The sequence below is a fragment of the Nerophis ophidion genome, unplaced genomic scaffold (assembly GCF_033978795.1).
Source record: "Nerophis ophidion isolate RoL-2023_Sa unplaced genomic scaffold, RoL_Noph_v1.0 HiC_scaffold_61, whole genome shotgun sequence".
Taxonomy (NCBI): Eukaryota; Metazoa; Chordata; class Actinopteri; order Syngnathiformes; family Syngnathidae; genus Nerophis; species Nerophis ophidion.
The window spans coordinates 507188-521608 of NW_026906983.1; the positions used below are offsets into that span (position 1 = coordinate 507188).

Genomic DNA, 14421 nt, shown 5'->3' on the forward strand with positions numbered 1-14421 from the left:
CCCGTCAGCGATCCTGTTCTGTCTCCCTGTAATGTTTGTCTGATCTTGAATGGGATTGTGCTGAAAATTGTAATTTTCCTGACGGAATAAATAAAGTACTATCTAATCTAATCTAATAAGGTTCTATTCAAATGTAATACAAGTAATACGTAAGACTTTATTTGCACAATTAAGTAGATTTATTTTCAGGTGAAAAAGATGCCACCTCACTAAAAAGATTAATTGTTTAATTATTTATTTTCCATGCATTAATTTAGATCCAGAACAAACATTTTTATATATCTTATTATATTATAATCATTACTATAATTGAATGTAAGTTTGTGTAAAATATTTTCACACAACAAAGTGTGAATACATGTTGTAAAGTGTGGGGTTGAGTTATAATTGATATAATACAATTAGGTATGGCAAATGCATTTTGTTTACTTGCCAACTATTCAAATTATATTTAATATGCATATTTATATAATATCATGTAATATGACTTCAACATTTCTTATGTTAAAATAAGAGTTTATTTGCTAACCAGTTCTACTTCTGAGTATTTGTTTATTTTTTTTATTGAACAATTAAACATACATAAACAATGTTTAGACACATTACGGTACTTTCAATACAATATGAGTCTGTGTTTGTTTAATATTTTACACAGCAATATATAAAAAAAACCATCACATTAAATCCAATCCTCCGACAAACAAAACCCGTTAAAGAAAGTAAAAGTAAATATGAGAGACCATAACAATAAAATTTAATTAAAAAAATATAAAAAAAATAATAAACTTGTGCTTAAACATACTTATTTAAAACCACTTAAATTATTTCAGTAAATATAATAATTTAAATGTTTTTTCTATTTTGTACAATCTTCCAAGACTGAATGAATAAATTGAAAACATTAACACAATGTGAGAATTTGGATTTCACTTTAAGAAAGAGACTTTTGTTGATGAGAGCAAATGTTTTACACTTTATAAAAATTGAAATTAATTCACAACACGATCCTGGACTTAAAATTGGTTTTATGACAGAGCTCCTGCGACATCACGTTCTGTGATATTTGAATAGCTCGGTTGGTAGAGTGGCCGTGCCAGCAACTTGAGGGTTGCAGGTTCGATTCCCGCTTGTGCCATCCTAGTCACTGCTGTTGTGTCCTTGGGCAAGACACTTTACCCACCTGCTCCCAGTGCCACCCACACTGGTTTAAATGTAACTTAGATCTTGGGTGTCACTATGTAAAGCGCTTTGAGTCACTTGAGAAAAGCGCTATATAAATATAATTCACTAATTCACAATGTTTTGTATGGAAATAGATTATCTAGGAGTAAACGGGAACAATAATAAAAACACGTGGAAGGGTACATTTTAATAAATCAGGCAGTAATATCGCTACAATTTCTAGCACTTTCACTCTTGTCGTTGCAATAAATGTCGCACGGGGACGCCACTGAACCCCAACATTAAAGCTTTGTTTGATATACTTTGAATTTATTTTTGAAAAACAAGACACTCTTTTATATCACATTGTATTTCAAATAAATATTACGTAAAAGAAAAGCATGGTAACAGTGACAGCAGGCAATATCTTATATAGAGCTACCTCTTCGTCCACTCGGCTGTGACGTCATTCCCAGCTTCCGGTGTAAACGGAAGACATCAGAAAGAGCACATCGAAGGAGAAAGACGCTAATAAGTCAGTCCTATTATTTGTTCTCCAGTTTGAAATACTTACGTCGTATAAAATGCATCTGTGATTCTTTATTTAAGGATAAAGTGGTCTCGATGCGCTAGAAGCACTGTGCCGCTTCTGGTGCTATCTTTGCTTGTTAGTTAGCTTAGCTCGCTAGTTAGCTTAGCTTGTTAGCTGCTAACAGAAGACACAGAAGTTATCAACACATCGCTAAGTAGAGATCAAGTGATTGATTGATTGATACTTTTATTAGTAGATTGCACAGTAGAGTACATATTCCGTACAATTGACCACTAAAAGGTAACACCCGAATACGTTTTTCAACTTGTTTAAGTCGGGGTCCACATTAAGTGTGAGTGTAAAGTGTTGTGATTGTGTGAAAATGTGCCAAAGAACCATAGCAAAGTATGAGGACGAATTCACACAGTACTTTGTAGAAAGTAGCATTTAAAATACAAATAAATGAAAATATAATTTCAAATGGGTAAAAGGCTATGTATATTCCGAGTTATAAGTAGCCACAACCTGTAATGTATTTTCTTTTTGATAGGGACTTCCACATATTGGTGGTATAGCAGGCAAACAAATCAGAATTTTTTTTTGGGAGTGAAATCTGTGTCGAATGTGATTTGTACAACTACCTGGTTTTATAATGGTCAATATATTTTGAAGTATCTAGACAGGTACATGGGTATGTTAGTGGTATGGTGTATCTTGTACACCAGACCAACTGCAAGAAGATGTACTCTGTCGGCCACCAAGAGCCTCCCCATGTTAAGGAAATGGTTGGCGGAAAGGTGAGCCCGAGATGGACGGTTGAGTAGAAGCCCAATCATTTGGTTTTGGGCTGTCTGGAGTTTGTTTTTCGGGGCTTTTAAGGCGTCACGGTACTAAACATGAACTCCGTAGTCAAAGTGAGATTAAATGAGTGCTTGTGTTAGAGTCTTAAAGGGGAACATTATCACCAGACCTATGTAAGCTTCAATATATACCTTGATGTTGCAGGAAAAAGACCATATATATTTTTCAACCAATTTCCAAACTCTAGATGGGTAAATTTTGGCGAATTAAACACCTTTCTATGTGACGTGTTAACGTGACGTCACAAAGGGAGTCAATCCGCCATTTTCTCAAACACATTACAAACACCAAGTCAAATCAGCTGTTATTTTTCGTTTTTTCGACAGTTTTCCGTACCTTGGAGACATAATGCCTCGTCGGTGTGTTGTCGGAGGGTGTAACAACACCAACAGGGAGGGATTCAAGTTGCACCACTGGCCCAAAGATGCAAAAGTGGCAAGAAATTGGACGAAATTTGTTCAAAATACGAGGGTGTGGGGAAAGCCGACGAAATGGTCAGTCGTTTGTTCCGCACACTTTACCGACGAAAGCTATGCTACGACAGAGATGGCAAGAATGTTTGGATATCCTCCGACACTCAAAGCAGATGCATTTCCAACGATAAAGTCAAAGAAATCTGCCGCCAGACCCCCATTGAACGTGCCGAAGTGTGTGAGCTATTCAGGGACAAAGGACCTCGATAGCACGGCAAGCAATGGCGGCAGTTTGTTCCGGCAGATGAGCGAGCTAAACCCCCTGGATGTCTTGGCTCACACCGCTTCTACCGAAGATGATCAAGTGAAGAATATGGGCCCTAGTTTCCCTGGCCTGCCGACATCAACTCCAAAACTGGACGGATCAGCTTTCAGGAAAAGAGAGCGGATGAGGGTATGTCTACAGAATATATTAATTGATGAAAACTTTGATTACTCACGGTTTTACGTAAATTAATATGCATGTACTGTGTTTACCAATAATTTAGCTTAAAAGCATTCATTTTTTTCAATCATTCGAGTACATTCGGGTAGTCTTGTGTAATGCAGTATTTTGTGTCTATTTGGGTATGGTTAACCTGAGTGAAGTCTCCCCATTATTTTGTTACAGGTGTTACAGGACATGTTTTCGAACTCTTATCAACATTCGACTGAAGAGGATGATTATCAAACTTTTTCAAGAGCGCATATTGGAGTTCAGATATACCCTGATGTGAAGTCTAAAGGTAACATTTAATGTTCGAGTACGCTGTGGAATACTCATGATACTGGAGATGGCAAATAGTACAAGTAAAATACTTATCGCAATGATCAATTTATATTTCACAGGTGTCCAGGTATTTCTACCCACCAGCGGGGTGATCCTACTATGTAAGAACTAGGGTTGTACGGTATACTGGTATTAGTATAGTACCACGATACTAATTAATCATATTGGGTACTATACCACCTCTAAAAAGTACTACTTCTATGAGTACATCAATATTTTTAGGCATCACAACATCTTCTTTCATTTAAAAAAAAAAAAAAATGTATGTTTATAAACTAAGAAAATATGTCTCTGGACACATGAACACTTGAATATGACCAATGTATGATCATGTATACCTGGTATCAGATTGATACCCATATTTGTGGTATCATCCAAAACTAATGTAAAGTATCCCAACTACAGAAGAATAAGTGATTATTAAAGTGTAGATGGAACATGTCGAAACAGAAAATAAGCAGATATTAACAGTAAATGAACAAGTAGATTCATAATAAATTTTCTATCACTTGTCCTTTGTAATTTTGACAAAATAATAGAATATAAATGACACAATATGTTGCTGCATATGTGAGCAGAATACATTAGGAGCTTTTGTTTGTTTACTTACTACTAAAAGACAAGTTGTCTTGTATGTTGACTATTTTATTTAAGGACAAACTTGCAATAAGAAACATATGTTTAATGTACCCTAAGATTTTTTTGTTAAAGCCAATAATGCAGCTTTTTGTGGTCACTTTTATTTAGAAAATTATCGAAATACATTTTGGTACAGGTCCCGGTACCAAAATATTGGTATCGGGACAACACTAGTAAGAACAGAACTCGTTGGTCGATTCTTTGACTAATTTAGTAGTAATGTTTTCACCGGAGAGATTAGTCTTTACGATGCAGCCAAGATAGGTAATCTCATTTTTGTTTGTTATAATATTGTCACCCACTTTGACTGTGAAGTTATCTACTTTTCTGAGGTTAGGATTAGGAATTGACCCAAAGACCTGTGTACTTGCAAGTACCGGGGAGAGTCTTATTTTGGCAGTTTGTCATTGAAAGCCTTGCTAGTCTAGGTCTTGAGGATTCTAACTTCGCTTGTTTTGTGACCGTTAGCCTCGGTTCTATGTTCTTTATGGGTATAGAAAATGATGGAGTGATCACTTAAGCCACATACAGTAGTTCCAGTTGTGGTGATCTGAGACTGGTCAGAAGTAACAAGGAGGTCTATAAAGGTTTAAAAGGACTCACTCACCCTGGTAGTTTGCTTAATGAGCTAAGTGAGACAATGTTGGTGGCACAGCTTAGTGAAGGTTTTAAAAATGGGTGCATCCTTTCAGGACATATCTGTGTTCCAGTCCCCAAGAAGATGTAAACCTGTATCAACATGTTTACACTAAACTCACACACTCACCAAATACATTTTATACTGTAATCAAATCTAATAATTTCGCTTCCTGATTTTCACTTACATGCAACCAATAAGTGAAAGTAAACATTTATTTTCAATAACCAAAGTAGTCAACACTTGATTTATTAAAAGAACATAAAGGTGACTGACTTTCCTTCAGCGTGTTGTAGATGGTCTCCAATTCCTAAAGTGGAATTGTTGATGAAGATACTCCATGAAACAGCACATATTAAAACATGCTTTTGGTAAAAGTTCCTTTTGGCCCAGCCAACAAAATGACCACCAAAACGTATTTTGCATGATAACAAAAACATACCATGAATGTTTTTTTTAGTGATTTTGGTATTAGGTTTTTTTTTATTTCCATGATATTGAAATTATGGTAATGACAATGTCATTATAATATTATGGTTAAGTTTAGAGATAAAGATTAGGTGTAATAGACCGTATAGAGAATAAAATATTTACACACTTTACCTCAGTGACCCAATCAATGCCGCCTCGTACTTATAAAACCTTTTCAAATTGCCCCTCATCAAATTTCCAAGTCTGTTGTTTGTACTCACTGTACCACTTTTGAATAGTTTTAGGAAACAAATAGGTATTTCTGTGTTTTTATTGGTTGTTTTGCTACACACTTTTAACACAACACACAAAAGAACACAAATAATGTCATTGTGTTAACAGCGTCAGTTCAAAACTATTTCTATTCTCTCTTTATCTTATTTACTTATTTACCCAACAGACGTCCAGCAGCCCCCTCACATTAAAGAGGTAGAGGAGGAAGTGTGGATGAGTCAGGAGGGAGAGTGTCCTGTAGGGCAGGAGGAGGCTGATGTCAGCAAGTTTCCACTGACTGTTGTCTCTGTGAAGACTGAAGAGCATGAAGACAAACCACCTGAGTCCTCACAGCTTCATCACAGTCCAAGTAAGCACAACATTTTATTCTCAGGGCATTCAATCCATCACAACTGGACTCTTCACTTTGTCTTACAAGACCTTTGTCCTCTCATCCAAGTAGGCTTCATCACTTCATGCTCATACACTTCAAGTCTTGAATATAATCACTGGAATTTAGAGAAAAACTGCAGTTTTTGGAGAAATGTTTTTTATTGTTCACAATCATTATAAACGACATGACTATATATATATATATATATATATATATATATATATATATATATATATATATATATATATATATATACATACACATACAGCACATTCTAATTCATAAATGTAAATACAAGTCTACATGCAATGGAGCCAATGAGAGGTCCTCTATAACCATCCAAAAAGCACCAACAATACTACATTTGCATTTTGAGGTTTGGATACCAACCAAGTATTAGTGATATTGTTATTATGAGTGCTAACGCAAACAAACTATTTATAGCTTGTGTGTCTATGTTGACATCACCGGCTGGTGAGCTCCTTCCTTGCCCCGGTGCTGGTGAAAGATTATTCCAGATCATGAATCGTGCCTCTCACCTGGATAGTAGAAGGATGAGGACATACTCTGACAAGTTGGTACCCTTTTGAAAGCCAGTTGAGGCCCGAATAGGTGCTTGGCTTCACCCCCCATATCGTGCGACGATTATGAGTCTTTCTCCATCCAAACGAGAATATAACAAGAGTCTATCAGTCTGCGTCATAGTGACAGCAGACCTTGTACAGTAAGTGGTATTTTAGAAAGTAGGTTGGCTCTCATGAAGACTGCAGTGTGTAATATTCAGTGATGTTAAAAAAAAAAAAAGCAAATGTAGTGATGCTTTTTTGAAAGTAATGCGCTAATAAGCTAAAATATGTAAATATTCCATCTTTTTAAAAAAGTACCTGTTACTAAATGACATATATACCTACTGCATGTACATAAAACCTTAATGGAGGTGTTTGGATGCTTTTTAAGTTCTTTGTAGGCACAATCAATCAATCAATGGAGTGGGGGGCAGAGGAGAAAACGAAAAGAAAAGAAACGGCAGATCAACTGGTCTAAAAGGGGATCTATTTAAAGGCTAGAGTATACAAATGAGTTTTAAGATGAGACTTAAATCCTTCTACTGAGGTAGCATCTCGAACTGTTACCGGGAGGGCATTCCAGAGTACTGGAGCCCCAATGGAAAATGCTCTATAGCCCGCAGACTTTTTTTGGGCTCTGGGAATCACTAATAAGCCGGAGTCCTTTGAAGGCAGATTTCTTTCCGGGACATATGGTACAATACAATCGGAAAGATAGGATGGAGCTAGACTGTGTAGTATTTTATAGGTAAGTAGTAAAACCTTAAAGTCACATCTTAAGTGCACAGGAAGCCAGTGCAGGTGAGCCAGTATAGGTATATATGTATGTATATAAAGGTATATACAGTATAGGTATATATGTATGTATATAAAGGTACATACAGTATAGGTATATATGTATATAAAGGTATATACAGTACAGGCGTAATATGATCAAACTTTCTTGTTCTTGTCAAAAGTCTAGCAGCCGCATTTTGTACCAACTGTAATCTTTTAATGCTAGACATGGGGAGACCCCAAAATAATACGTTACAGTAATCGAGACGAGACGTAACAAACGCATGGAAAATGATCTCGGCGTCGTTAGTGGACAATTTGGAGCAAATTTTAGCGATATTACGTAGATGAAAGAAGGTCGTTTTAGTAACGCTCTTCATGTGTGCCTCAAAGGAGAGAGTTGGGTGGAAGATAATACCCAGATTCTTTACCTAGTTGCCTTGTTTAATTGTTTGGTTTATTATTAGTGGTTTAAAGGCCTACTGAAATGAGATTTTCTTATGTAAACGGGGATAGCAGGTCCATTCTATGTGTCATACTTGATCATTTCACGATATTGCCATATTTTTGCTGAAAGGATTTTGTAGAGAACATCCACGATAAAGTTCGCAACGTTCGGTGCTAAGAGAAAAGCCCTGCCTTTACCGGAAGTCGCAGACGATGACGTCACATGTTGATGGCTCCTCACATATTCACATTGTTTTTAATGGGAGCCTCCAACAAAACTTCGATTCGGACCGAGAAAACGACAATTTCCCCATTAATTTGAGCGAGGATGAAAGATTCGTGTTTGAGGCTATTGACTTCTACAAAAAACAAACAAAACAAAAAAACAAGTTAAAAATGAAAAACGCGACTGCATTGGGACGGATTCCCATGTTTTTAGACACATTTACTAGGTTAATTCTGGGAAATCCCTTATCTTTCTATTGTGTTGCTAGTGTTTTAGTGAGTTTAATAGTACCTGATAGTCGGAGGTGTGTGTCCACAGGTGTGTTGACGCCAATGTCTGAGGGGAGTCGACGGCAGCTATGGACAGCACAAGCTCAGCTTTTCTCCGGTAAGAAGCGACGTTTTAACCACAATTTTCTCACCAAAACCTGCTGGGTGACATTTGGTAGGGATCTATGTTGGCTTGACCGCACTCTGATCCATAGGAAAGTTTCACCTCCAGGAATTTTGAACAAGGAATCACTGTGTGTTTGTGTGGCTAAAACTTCCCAACTCCATCTTTCTACTTTGACTCCTCCAATATTAATTGGACAAATTGCAAAAGATTCAGCAACACAGATCTCCAAAATATTGTGTAATTATGCCGTTAAAGCAGACGACTTTTAGCTGTGTGTGTGTGCAGCGCTCATACTTCCTAAAAACCCGTGACGTCTTGCGTACACGTCATCATTACACAACGTTTTCAAGACGAAACTCCCGGGAAATTTTAAATTGCAATTTAGTAAACTAAAAAGGCCGTATTGGCATGTGTTGCAATGTTAATATTTCATCATTGATATATAAACTATCAGACTGCGTGGTGGCTAGTAGTGGCTTTCAGTAGGCCTTTAACAGAACGTATACATATTTTTAAATGTCCATTTTTTTTCCACAATGACTAACTGAGATAGGCCCCTGCGCCCCCGAAAGGGACAAGCGGTAAAAAATGGACGGATAATTATATTGAATAAAAATGGTTAGGAATGAGTTTGGCGTTCATGCTTGTCACTTACTGCTGTGTCGTCCACACACTGGGAGCGTGTGCAAATGTGCAATGTTTCGGATTAAAAAATCACATTTATTTTTCATAGTTTGGCTTGGGGTGCGACTTATACTCTGGAGGGACTTATGTGTGAAATTATTAACACATTACTGTAAAATATCAAAAAATATTAGACGTACCGATAGAAGAGGAAGCGGCACATTGTCTACTTTGGACTTGGCAGAGTTGTTTAGAAGCGACACCGACTAAGTAGATTTCATCAGATTTAGCGATTTGGAATGACGGATTGTTTGGTAAAGGTATAGCATGATCTATAAGTTATAGTTATTTGAATGACTCTTAGCATAATATGTTAGGTTAACATAGGTGGCACCTTCTCAGTTGGTTATTTATGCCTCATATAACGTACACTTATTCAGCCTGTTGTTCACTATTCTTTATTTATTTTAAATTGCCTATCTAATGTCTATTCTTGGTGTTGGATTTTATCAAATAAATGTCCCCAAAAAATGTGACTTATTCTCCAGTGCGACCTATATGTTTTTTTTCCTTCTTTATTATGCATTTTCGGCCGGTGCGATTTATTCTCCGGAGCGACTTATAATTCGAAAAATACGGTAAAGGGAAACCAATCCAAATCCATTGCTACTCTTTATAAAGTAAAACATGCTGAATAAGACATGTCTGCATATGTTATATTATTCTATTGTTTTTCCATATTTAACATATTGTGTTGAAGTTTGGAGAAATGTTTATAAAACAAATATAGACCCAATAATTCAACTTCAAAAAAGGGTCATCAGAATAATACACAACGCGTGCTACTATGGACATACAAATCCATTATTTATGAGTTCTAATGTGTCAAAATTTTCAGATATTGTGTTTTTAAAAACCTTGGAAATTATATTTCGAGTAAAGCAACAGTCTTCCAGCTTGTATTATTAGGTTATTTCAATTAAGAAAAGAAAACTATCATTTACGGGGGATATTGATTTTTGAAATAGGTAAAGTAAGAAGGAATACAAAATACAAATGTATTTCAGTTTTAGGAGTTAAATAGTGGAACAAGCTCAGTGATGAGTTGAAGACATGTAGTTCTCTCACTGGGTCCATGTGTACACTCTCAGTTACATTAACACTGATATTATACATGTGGGCCAATAGATAGAAATGCTGTTAAATGTAGCTTTGATGTGGCAAGCTACTTTTGCAGTGTAGCATGTAGTGTAGCTTGCTACAATTCTCTGAGGATAGCTTAGCTACATTTAATGGAGAGTAACTTGTAGCTTAGCTTACTACATTTTCCAGGTCGCTTGCCCATCACTGTCTGTTTGGCCTAGCTCACATGTGAATAGTTTGAATACTGCAAACTTCAATACAGTAACACCTCATTTGTGTTTTATGTTCTGCAGACATCCAGCAGGTGTCAGCAGAGAGTCATGAAGAGATTCCCTCCAAGCAGCAAGAGTGTAGCTTCAGTGTGGGACAGAAGGAGCTACAGGCCCCCTCCCACATTAAAGAGGAAGAGGAGGAACTGTGGAAGCAGCTTCAAATGTTGGTGGAGGATAATGATGAAGATGAAGCTCAGTCCTTACAGCTTCATCACAGTCAAAGTGAGGAGAACAGAGGGGTGGAGCTTGTAAGTCAACACATCACAGAAGCTGATGGAGAGCATTGTGAAGATATAAAGTCAGAACCAGACAGCATCTTTGCTCCACTGTCAGACATGGACCACATGATGTCACACTCTTCTGATCACAGTGACCACATCCAAAAACCTTTGGAGAGTAAAAATGACTCCAAAGGTGATACGAGACATCATACTAACAACAAACACTTGGACTGCTCTGAATGTGGGAAATCATTTAGACACAAGAGTTATATTACAATACACATGAGGATACATACTGGAGAGAAACCTTTTACTTGCTCTGTTTGTAAGAAGAGTTTCTCCAGAAAGCTTGACATGACCACACACATGAGAACACACACTGGAGAGAAACCTTTTACTTGCTCTGTTTGTAAGAAGAGTTTCTCCACAAAGCTTGTCATGACCACACACATGAGAACACATACTGGAGAGAAACCTGTTACTTGCTCTATTTGTAAGAAGAGTTTCTCCAGAAAGCAATACATGACCAAACACATGAGAACACACACTGGAGAGAACCCGTTGAGTTGCACTGTGTGTGATAAAAGGTTCAGGTATAAGTATCAGGTCAGTAAACACAAGTGTGTAACAGTCATGGAAGCTGCAGGGATTTAAAAACACTTAAACAGTGATTGTGCTAAATGTACTCTAATAACACAGCATGTTTAAAGGGGAACATTATTACCAGACCTATGTAAGCGTCTATAAATACCTTGATGTTGCAGAAGAAAGACCACATGTTTTTTAACCGATTTCCAAACTCTAAAAGGGCGAATTTGGCGATTTAAACACCTCTCAATTGTTCGCTGTCGGAGCGATGACCTTTCACCCGTGACATCACAATTGGAAGCAATCCGCCATTTCCTCAAACACATTACACACACAAGTCAAATCAGCTCTGTTATTTTCCGTTTTTTCGACTGTTTTCCATACCTTGGAGACATCATGAATCGTCGGTGGGTTGTCTGAGGGTGTAACAACACGATCAGGAACGGATTCAAGTTGGAATGTGCATTGATTAGAACGTCATGCTAACATGCTATTTAGGCTAGCTGTAGGTACATGTCGCATCGCTATGCCTCATTTGCACCTACATTTGCATCCAGCCTTTCTCTCCACCCACATTTAAGGCCAAACAAACACATACCAATCGACAGATTCAAGTTGCACCATTGTCAAAAGATGCGAAAGTCCCTTGTTTGTTCTGCACATTTTACCGCCGATGCTACGACAGACATGGCACAGAGATGTGTGGATATCCTGCGACACTCAAAGCAGATGCATTTCCAACGATAAAGTCAACGAAATCACAACGGTGAGTTTTGTTGATGTTATTGACTTATGTGCTAATCAGACATTTGTACACGGCATGACTACCAGCTAATCGATGCTAACATGCTATTTAGGCTAGTTGTATGTACATTTGTAGCTATATTTGCATCCAGCCTTTCCCTCCACCCACATTTAATGCAAAACAAACACTTACCAATCGACAGATTTAAGTTGCTCCAGTGGTCAAAAGATGCAATCTTTGGTTAGAAGGCGATCGCCAAATAGCTTCAATAGCTATTTGCTCAATAGCTTCAGTTTCTTCTTGAATTTAATATTTGCTATCTGCCTCCACACTCCAACCATCCGTTTCAATACATGCGATATCTGTTGAATCGCTTAAAGGGGAACATTATCATCAAACCTATGTAAGCGTCAATATATACCTTTAAAAAAAGACCATATATTTTCTTAACCGATTTTCGAACTCTAAATGGGTGAACTTTGGCGAATTAAACGCCTTTCTATTATTCTTTGTGATGTCACATAGGGAGTCAAGCCGCAATTTTTTCAAACACATTGCAAACACTGAGTCATATCAGCTCAGTTATTTTCCGTTTTTTTTTTTACTGTTTTCCGTACCTTGGAGACATTATGCCTTGTCGGTGTGTTGTCAGAGGGTGTAACAACACGATCAGGGACGGATTCAAGTTGATTAGCGTGGAGTCTGGATCGATTAGCACGGCATGCTAACCGATGCTAAAATGCTATGTAGGCTAGCTGTGTGTACATTTGTAGCTATATTTGCATCCAGCCTTTCCCTCCACCCACATTTAATGCCAAACAAAAACATACCAATCGACGGATTTAAGTTGCTCCAGTGTCAAAAGATGCGAAAGTCCCTCGTTTGGTATGCACATTTTACCGGCGATGCTACGACAGACATGGCTCAGAGATGTATGGATATCCTGCGACACTCAAAGCAGATGCATTTCCAACGATAAAGTCAACGAAATCACAGAGGTGAGTTTTGTTGATGTTATTGACTTATGTGCTAATCAGACATATTTGGTCACGGCATGACTGCCAGTTAATCGATGCTAACATGCTATTTAGGCTAGCTGTATGTACATTTGTAGCTATATTTGCCTCCAGCCTTTCCCTCCACCCACATTTAATGCCAAACAAACACTTACCAATCGACGGATTTAAGTTGCTCCAGTGGTCAAAAGATGCACTCTTTGGTTAGAAGGCAATCGCAGAATAGCTTCAATAGCTATTCACTCAAAAGCTTCAGTTTCTTCTTCAATTTCGTTTTCGCTATCTGCCTCCACACTCCAACCCTCCGTTTCAATACATGCGTAATCTGTTGAATCGCTTAAGCCGCTGAAATCCGAGTCTGAATCCGAGCTAATGTCGCTATATCTTGCTGGTCTGTCCGCCATGTTTGATTGTATTGGCATCACTATGTGACGTCACAGGAAAATGGACGCTGGATTTACAGATAGCGAAAATCAGGCACTTTAAAGCCTTTTTTTGGGATATTCCATGATTGGTAAAATTTTGAAAAAAACTTCGAAAAATAAAATAAGCCACTGGGAACTGATTTTTATTGGTTTTAACTCTTCTGAAATTGTGATAATGTTCTCCTTTAATATGAATGTATATTTGATGTTGTATGTAGTGCTTCTCATCTTCTACTGTTATATGTTGTCCTGGAGTTTTTAAGTTGTGTGCATGTATTGAATATCATGTATGTAGCTACTAATTTATTTGATTTTCTCATTGTTAAAGAGAGGACATCTTTATTTTCACTTGGGGGTTTTTTTCACACATTTTCTTCCTATGTATTTTTATTGATGTTATTATCCAATTAAAAGTATGAATGAATAAAATATTTAACAAAATGTGGACTCTAGTAGATGAGCAGCATTGTTACATCATGGATGTTAACTACAGAAAAACATCAACAAAGAAGAAAAAGTCTGAAGTTAGCAACACATCACTGAACTTTAGAGCCATCGTGACTGGAGTTGCTTGTTTTTATTGCTGCATTTGTACTTATTTCACCTCACATCTTCACTTTTATTCCTAAAGTTTTCTTCAAATATATTGTTGTGGGCTTCTAATATTGATGTTTATGATGTGTGTGTAGTCTGTGGAAAGGGTTGTTGTCCCTTGTGGATCCATTTGTTCACTTGAACAGATACATCATCATCATCATCATTATCAAAATACAGATTTAAGTACTGTATTAGAGTGCCTCTTGTAGTACTCCAACTCGCCACACT

At 37.2% G+C, this 14421-nt stretch overlaps 1 protein-coding gene across 5 annotated transcripts; it reads left to right on the top strand.

The window, feature by feature from the left end:
* Nucleotides 1-1630: 1630 nt before the first annotated feature.
* On the top strand, nt 1631-11592 carry LOC133547092 (zinc finger protein 568-like). Of its 5 annotated transcripts, XM_061892906.1 has the most exons (8): nt 1631-1696; nt 2881-3201; nt 3272-3421; nt 3638-3752; nt 3856-3897; nt 5944-6126; nt 8485-8553; nt 10623-11592. In XM_061892906.1, the coding sequence occupies exons 2-8, from the start codon at nt 3046-3048 to the stop codon at nt 11474-11476; spliced, it is 1569 nt and encodes a 522-aa protein (XP_061748890.1). In that variant the 5' UTR covers nt 1631-1696; nt 2881-3045; the 3' UTR covers nt 11477-11592. The 5 variants fall into 5 exon arrangements, with proteins under 5 accessions (XP_061748890.1, XP_061748893.1, XP_061748889.1 ...); XM_061892909.1 differs by lacking the exon at nt 2881-3201 and having other exon boundaries at nt 1642-1696; XM_061892905.1 differs by lacking the exon at nt 1631-1696 and having other exon boundaries at nt 3058-3421.
* Nucleotides 11593-14421: the final 2829 nt, after the last annotated feature.

Coding starts and splice junctions, on each gene's coding strand:
- LOC133547092 (XM_061892905.1), top strand. CDS start 3,101: ATGGCAAGAATGTTTGGATATCCTCCGACACTCAAAGCAGATGCATTT. Junction 3,422..3,637: donor GGAAAAGAGAGCGGATGAGG/GTATGTCTACAG, acceptor ATTTTGTTACAG/GTGTTACAGGACATGTTTTC. Junction 6,127..8,484: donor ACAGCTTCATCACAGTCCAA/GTAAGCACAACA, acceptor GTGTGTCCACAG/GTGTGTTGACGCCAATGTCT.